General features: G+C 34.1%; 1 protein-coding gene across 1 annotated transcript in view; it reads right to left on the minus strand.

Annotated features, from left to right (window-relative positions):
- LOC105057909 (uncharacterized) overlaps window positions 1-8,334 on the minus strand; it is a 29,013-nt gene extending 20,679 nt beyond the window's left edge. Inside the window, exon 1 of the mRNA XM_010940627.3 lies at window positions 7,258-8,334. Coding sequence (XP_010938929.2) covers window positions 7,258-8,285 — 1,028 coding nt within the window. The 5' untranslated portion in view covers window positions 8,286-8,334. The remainder of the gene's footprint in view (window positions 1-7,257) is intronic.
- Window positions 8,335-8,902: the final 568 nt, after the last annotated feature.

The following is an 8,902-nucleotide window of genomic DNA, read 5'->3' on the forward strand; positions in this document are numbered from 1 at the left end:
GAATATCGATGATCGATACTCGCATCCTCGACTGCATAGCTACAATCAGAACAAGAAAGTCAGTACAATTCAAAAATAAATAAAGAAAAAATAAAAATGATCGACTATGCTATATCTAAGGTGGTGACCAAACTAAAGCCGACATCGTAGAGAGCTTGTTTGGTCATCAGCCTCTCTGTGGTGGGACCGTCATGTCCTTCAATCGATGGAAGTCTTTCCGATTGTCGACCTCCACCAGACTATTCTCGTTGGGGCCTGTCCTTGGATCACCCCAGCATGAAGGAAAACTTGAGGAAAGAGAAGAAGAAATGAAAAAGAATTGGTTCTTCCATCTATGAATGGATGATGAAAGATCGATGATGAAAAAAAGGCTTTTTCTTGGGTTGAAGAACCACCAACCTTTGGCCTTCGGATGGAGATGGAGAACAATGAAGGTATGGAAAAGAGAAGGATGAGGCTCGATGGGTATTAGCCGACACAATAAAGCAAAGCTAATTATAAGTCAGACCGAGTTCGGTGTCAGCTGATCAGGGTAAAGACCATAATAATCAAGTAAATTTCGGACGAACTCTGGAATCGAAAATCGAAGATCCATCCAAAGATCTTCGACATATAAAGCCACCTGACCTGAAGGAGAAAAGTTCACCCAACCATCGATGCCAGACGTAAAGAGTTGATACTGCTATGGAATACGATACTGCTTCCGAAGTCGTTCAACATTAGGTTCAGATAGTGAAGAAACCTTCACTTTCGGATCTGATGGAGAGTCATCGGTCGGATTCTTTGACCGACTATCCCGAGAAGAAGAAGCCCTAGCCATGGAAATGAAAAACTAGAGAGAACCAAAAAGGAGATGGACCCCAGAAGGAAGGACAAAAACACTTAACTTGAAAGCTAAAAACAAAAAGGCAGAGAAGGAACCCTGGAGTCTTCTGGTGCTGGGGCGACCTTCCGGCAGAGTTTCTGTAGCGGAGGATGAAGATAAAATGCAAAGTAAAAGTTTGGTCGACAACGACCCTATATATATAAGATCCCTCAACGGCCAGGATGGAAGCAATCAAATCGGAGTCTCATCAGATGACGACATGTGGCAACATCCAGATCGACCATTGGTCAGATGGTTCGACGCACCTGCTTTGATCGTGCCACCTCACCGTCATCCATGTGAACAGCTCCGATCCAATGGCATTCGAACACGTGGCCAAAATTTACTAATCAAAATCGTATTATCCTGTGTCGAATATCTTCTTAAAATGACATCTGATATCGAATTGTCCTGTCGATATGACAGTCCAATAATGATTTTGTAGCCACTGAAATGATAAAATAGTCAGAGAATTCTTGACCAGCAGTCAAGTCGGGGCTCGAGGCAACACGTGATGACTCTCTTCATCCAACATGACAGACCACGTGATAATATACACGTCAGATCACCTTGGACTTGGGAGTGGAGGCACATGTTGGGACAAATCAACTGACTGCCGACTCTGACTCTACATTAGCTGATAAGCATATTATGCTGACTCACAATCGACTGACCGACCGATAGTCGACTACTATCAACCATCAACTAATAATTTTGTTAACTCCTGATCGAAAACCATCGATATATCAGAGTTACCAGTCGATGCACATTCGGATCTTCTATCGATTTATCAGTATTACCGACATATAGTCGGCTTATCTACTCAACATACTCTAACTGTTATGAACGGTTATAGACTATATGTTACGATCATTAATGAGAATAAATATTCCACTAACTCCACGATTATGGTTCGATAATCTAGCACTATAAAAAGTGAGACCACATGCTCGATGGTTACATCAGAATCATTTATAAAAGGAGAGATAAATGGGCAGCACGGGTAAGGCAATTATGGGCTAAGACTCTGCCATTCTCAATATTCTTATTAGCTGTTCACCAACCTTCTCTCTGACTTAAGTATCGGAGGATCTCCGCCGGACACAACTCCGGTCTATGAGGACTTCGTCTTGCAGGTGCTCTTCACCGGCGACAGGGAGTTGGCCGCAACACCTATTGTCAAAGAAGTCTATCATGCTCTCTAAGCTTTCTTAACAGCATAGTATTCTTGGTTTAGCTTAAACCCCCAATTCTAATATCTTCCTCTTACAAAGCCATGATTTTCATTTCAATCCTCTATGTTTTTCTAAAGGGTCCATTTGGTTGGGATATGTCAGATTACGAGATAATCTGATGATTCCTAAAAATTATTTATTTAAAAAAATAATTATGGAGGAAATTATTTTTTATTATATTTGGTTGGTCAAAAAATTACTCCAAAAAATGACACTAAAAAAAGATCACTATGTTTGATTAGAGATAATCCTATATAGAAATATGATCAAATTTATAAATATGGCCATCAACATAAAATAATTTTTTAATATCAAGATAGTATTGTCATCTTCAATCAATTTTTGTATAATGACTATAATCACTACTACTTATTGGAGGTATTTTTGTCAAGTATGGCTTATAGCCACTTAAAAATTTATCAAATACTAACCCCTCTATGATTTTTATTTTACCTTCTCTCTCCAAAAAATAAATATTAGACCATTAATTTTTTTATTCTTTCTCTCTTCCTTCTATTTTTCACACCAAATACAGTAATCTAATATGAGATTTATTTTTTCATACCAAATTAACCCCAACAAAATGAATCCAAAGAGATTTTCAACTACCTCCTTACTCTATTTGAGCAACACTCTCCTTGTATCTTTAAAAAATTTACAAACTCTTTCAAGGGGTAGTCTTACACATCACACAATCTTAGAGAACCCTTCACAGCCAAGTCAAAATTTCTCAAATCTAAATAGCCAAAATTTTTCAAATCTAAATAGATTTTGCTTCAATTGAATTTCTTCCTTTGCTTAGACCAATAAGGGGCCATGATTCAAGCCAATTTGAGAAAGAAGGGAAACACTAGACTTTGAAAAATATTATTCCAATAGAAAGTTGCCAAAACTCTATCAAGGAATCTCTAGAATCTGGTTCTCTCTTGCCTATTATCACACCAAGTAAATAGTAAACACGAGAAGCCTAGATCAACTGGATCATTGATAGATAAAAAACCCCAAAAGTTCCAAATATCTCGATTTAGCAAAAATTCCTTTCCTTCTTTTTTCTTTGTCCGATCTGTAATAACATTAAAATCTCCAACTAGTATAGGAATATTTAATAACAAAATGTTAGCAAGCATATTCTAGATCAAACATCTAGTTAAACCATATGTCCTAGCATAAATCACCCTAAGAATCCATAGCTATGAGTCGGGGAGGGTGATAACTTTGAAAGCAATTTGATTATCGATTGTAAAGAAGTGGATGTAGAACCAATTCTTCTTCTAAGTTATGATTATTTCTCCAAAAAGACCAACTGTAAGAATCGTAAAAGTAGTCAAAGCCTGGGCAAAAACCTTTTTAGCCCTAGCCAAGAAATTCTTCCATAACCTTGTTTCCAACAACAAACTTTTGAATTATGAGACCTCAAAATTTTTTGAATATTAATGAGAAAAAGGGCTTATTGGTTCCTTTAGAATTTCAAGATAAAATTAACAAAAATCTGGATTAAGAAGAGAGTAAGAAGGAGGATTTTTCTCCCTCAATGCCATTAACTTTCCTAAAGGAGAACTAAGCAACTGCGAACCCTCTAATTCAGCTATCCTTGCTGCCCCCAAAAGAAGAAAAAAAAATTGAAGAGCCTTAAGATTTTTGTGGTGATCCTCCTTCAAATCTTTCTCTTTAGAAGAAGAAGCTTCACCTCCAATATTGATGGAGAATGAAACCTCCTTGGTATGTGGACAGTCAGAGTCCTTTGACTTTTTAATAATTGAGACATCTTCGCTTGGTTCAATTACCTCTACAATAGAGATTTGATCCTTCCAAATGACCCTCTCATATCTAATTGAACCTTACTCCATATCAAAATCATCAAATCAGATAAGTCTAAAAAGCAGGCTCGATTGGCCTTAATGGGCTCATGAATAGAGGGCTCAATTTACCTTCCATTATCTAGAGATTAGGATCTAGTTGCATAGGAGAGGCATTCCTGCTAATTGCTTGATTATAATTCAGAGATCTCTTTCTTTTATCCTTTTTTTTCTCAATTTCATCATCCATCAAATTAGCTATTGAACATCCATCGGACTATCCTCCTCCACCACTTCATCTATATTTCCATTCACTAATGGAGCATAATGAGAGTCATCACTTTTCATAGGTACAATCCCACTACCTACATAGTAGATAGATATCCATTGATGATTTATTTTATCTGTAACATTTTTTCAGTCTTGACCATCCTCAAAACTAGCATTCCATTGTCCTCCATTACTGCCTTTCTGGTAGAGAGCAGGAGATGCACCATGATACTCATTCTCCAATCTCTTTCTCCCTTCTCCTACTAAAACCTTGAAAACCACCACCCAAGGATTATATAGATGCTTACCTTCCTTCTGAATGATCTTTATTTCTTTCTTTGATATATAAAAGCAACTATGCTCTTAGTGCTGATTCACTATACAAATAATAAAGCACCAGTAAATTTTTATATTAGAATTATTGCCAGCAGTACTAACTATTAGCAATGATATCAATCTCTAAATGAAGAGGCTTAGCAACATCTTTATAAACATAAGCTTTTCCACCTTGTATAGCTTCCTCTATACAATTATCTATGAACAATGGTGTTCTGATAATAAAAGTGATCCACAATAACATACTTCAATCCCACTACTCCAAAGATAAATTTAGGAGTCTCATCTAAAAAAAAGGTATGATTTATCAAATTGATGCCTAGCCTGAAATTTGGTCTCCAATGCTCTAGTGCATACATCTGTCCAACTACCACCGATGGTCCACTTGATAGAACATAGTCTCTATCATCGAAATAATAAAAATGGAATAGAAATGATGATAAGAAGATAGTACTAAAATTACTAATATTCTTTACAACTTAAGTCCTCTAATGGCAAAATCCAAAGATAGATTAGTTCCAAAAAATTTACCAATTAGAGATATGGATCATCATTGACAAATAGAATCATATTTCTCATTACAGAAGATGATTCCTTCGATAAACTACTCTTGGAATAGAATGATCTCTTCTTCTAAAATTCTCTAAGACTCCTATTAGTACCTTCACTTTCCCTACGACACTTCTGACCAGAAAAGCTCAATCTTTTTCACCATTTCTCCACTTCTGAATCTCTCCCTCAGCAACCTCTAAGTTAACTACATCTATCTTCAAAACCTCTTGAGTCTCCATCGAAGAATAGTCGGGCTACACCAAAAACACCTTCAAAGCTTTGCTCATGCCTTGGCCAACAAAAGGGGAATGGTTGCATGCATTCTTTCTTCTTCACCAAAGGATTTTGTCTTTTCTTTTCTTTTTCTTTTTTTTTGAGATAAGGGTTAAGCATATGAGGATTCTATGTTTCTCTTGAGCTTTAGCCTTGATCAAGGGATGGACTTGCTCTTTTGCTGGTCATAAAGATTGCTCTTTTGCTGTTCTTTCACTTTCTTTCCTAAGAAAGTGAGTCTTCTCCTCATAATAAATTACTTGAATGAAATATTTGCATAGAAAGGTCTCTTTTTTGATTTTGATGGATAGGCCTCATAGATTCTCTGACTCTATTTTTAGCCATACTTATATAATTTGACTTAATTTAGAAGTAGAAAAACTCGAAACCCTACCATTACACCATCTTTCATTAAACCAAATTTTTTTCTCTTATAACTCAAATTAGAAGTAAAATTCTGATACATATAATAAAATCTCCTGCTTGCATAGGCTCACTATGTTCAATTTTAAAAGTTCATATTATTTACTAACTTAGTTCACCTTATCTATAAGTAGATAATGATCTATTTGTTGTATGTTAAGTTATAATAATATGAGATTTCAAAAGCTAACAGAAAGAAGAATTACATTGTTCCTAAATAAGTAGAATTAGATAATAGCTTACTAAAATTACAAATGAAATGCTCTATTATATAAAAATATTTATTTTATATCTAATATATTTTATTAGGCATCCAGATCCTTTTCTATATCCATATATATTTCTACTACTAAGAGATACTTGGAACAAGAAATATTTAATTTGTAATTTTAAGTATTCATTTGTTCAAAAATGTTGTCTAGTTTCAAGAATAAAAAAATTTTAAAAATATCAATCATTCTATCTTTGAAAAATGAGTAGCCTATCAGTCTAATATAATAATTCATTCTTAAGTAGAGTCTTGTTGGAGAAAATGTATTTTAAGATATCTCCAATTATGAAATAAAAAGAAAGCTGCAAACACTTCATAGATCAAAGAATGTCTTATAAGAGTTATATTGGGCTCCAAGGGCATGGTATAATATAATAAGAAGTATCTTAAAATAGCTAGTTTTAAAAGGTTATCATGTACAATAATGATAAGTTAAATTTTGCATCTTTCATTTTGTTTCCACTGCTAAAGGAGGTTATCCAAATAATATTGGATATTAGAGAAGAAAAGGCATATTTTATCTATAAACTAAATTTTTGATTTGATTATAAGTTTCTAGTTTCTTATTTGAAAATCAACAAGGACCATAGATAGTTTCCCTTCCCTTTAAAATAGAAAAATAGATACAAACAAAGGATCTTGTATATTGAATTAAATTTAATAATCTATAATGAATTCATGGTTATATAGGTATATTTGATATCATTTTTTATCTTTAGAATCCATATTTTTCTACTAAAACTAAAGCGACAATAATTCAATGCACCTCAACTATTGATGGATAATGATCTATTGCCACATGATGAGAACTCATTATATGAGATTTTAAAAGTCATAGAGAAAAATTATATGATTCATAATTGAACAGAATAAGATAATAACTAACCAAAATTATAAATGAAATGACATATAATGTAAAATAAATATTTATTTATTATCGAGTATATTTATCAAGCATCCGAGCTTGTCTAATATTTATAGCTACAATATCTAGATATGCTTCACAGTAGCAAATGATTTATCAAGGTTACTATAAATACTAAAAATATTCAAAAAAATAAGGTATATTCTATCTTAAATTTATTAAAAATCAAAGTCTTCATCTCTACCATTAGGATTGAATAGATCAAAATTGCTAAAATCAAATTTTTCATGCTAATAGATACCATTAAAAAACTATATAACATATGACAAATAAAAATTCAATAGAAAGGTAGGAGATGTAACTAAATTTACCTCATGAAAAAACTATATAGATCATCTTCAGTCAATGGATACCCATTAGAGAAGGTTACAAATAATGTCCTCTCATCTCGTGGAATGTTGTGTTGTGGCTGAGAACATAAGCCTGTAGATCTTAAACTTGATTCAAGTCTCACAGGATTGTAGTGTTGTAAGATATTTTTTCCCATATTCACAAGGTGATCATCCAGAACTATTTGATGTGGATCAAAGGAAGCACCAACCATTGGTATACTACCAATATGATTTTCTAATTGGAATTTTGGATTTCCCGTATGATTTTTGAAATGTATATTGAATGGATAATCAACATGGCTTGTTGTTTTTATATCTATAAAGTCAGGATGGAACCAACTTCTATGCATATCAGAATCTTCATGACTGTCCTTTCTTCGAACTCCACTTCGACTAGTGCCCTCCCCATGGGGCACATAAAGATGGCCAATATGAGAATTTTTCATCTTGAAATCATGGTTTTCTAAAGAAGCAAAGTTAGAAAATATCACCGCATCATCCTTAAAAGGATTGATTATGTCTCCATCACTCTTAAATCGCCTATTTGGACTTCTACAATCAAGATAGATCTGGCTCATTTGTTCGACCAACACCTCCATCTTGCGAATCTCATCATCCCTCTCAGCTTTCCTTCGGATGTCATCCAAGGTCTTATAGCATACATTAGTAAGAAAGTAGTTGATCCCACAAATAGCTTTTTGACGAAATTTATGGTTGAGTTGGATATTAACAAAGGAGTCATCAACACCTGATTGATGATTTAGACAAAGGGACTCCACAAAATTTAGGGCAACCAAAGCAACCTTAAGCATGGTATCATCATCAAAGGAGTAGATCTGACTAATAATATTAACATGACTATCATCCTCAACCCATAACCAAAAAGAGATTATCTCCATAGCACGAGTTGGATCCATTCCAAGGGTGAAGACCATGCGAGAATAGATTTCACGCTCCTTGGTATAGTAGGAATGGATGGCATCAATCGAGATAGAGATGGATTCCATGGATCAAGAGATTGAAGAGGGGAAGGAAAGAGGAAAGCAATTGCTTACTTCATTGATTTTTAGAGTGAGAAAAGGAAGGATACACGAGTGGTGGTTCACTACTTTTATGGTCTGACCAATGCATTGAAGGCAAGATACTTGATGGGTTGGCATTTAGACTAGATGCAACGACTGGCGACACTTGAGTGGAAGGTGAGAGAAAGACAAGAATAGAATGCAGATAACGGCTAGTATGGTCATTTATTCTATTTGTATAGCATATAGCACCATCTAGGTCCACTACACATGAGAAGCTAACTACCCTTCTTAGTCTCACTTATAGCACATGATAGATTTTGAGATTCGTATAGGTTATAGTTCTCATTTAAATATTTTGTTGAGTTTGTAGTGGTGCATATGAATCTCAAAATTATTTTGTCTCATTAGGAAGCATGCAATAGTCTTTTAACTTCTCTTGGGACCTAACTTATACTCATATTTGACACTGATGAAATTTTGAAATATAATAATATATTAAATTTTTTTACCAAACTTGTGTATATTCAGAAAAAATTATAAGGAATTAAAAATTTATATTCTAAAAGGATGTAGTTAATTTTTTTTTTGTAAATCATTAG

Source organism: Elaeis guineensis, chromosome 2, assembly GCF_000442705.2.
Source record: "Elaeis guineensis isolate ETL-2024a chromosome 2, EG11, whole genome shotgun sequence".
In the NCBI taxonomy this organism is placed as follows: Eukaryota; Viridiplantae; Streptophyta; class Magnoliopsida; order Arecales; family Arecaceae; genus Elaeis; species Elaeis guineensis.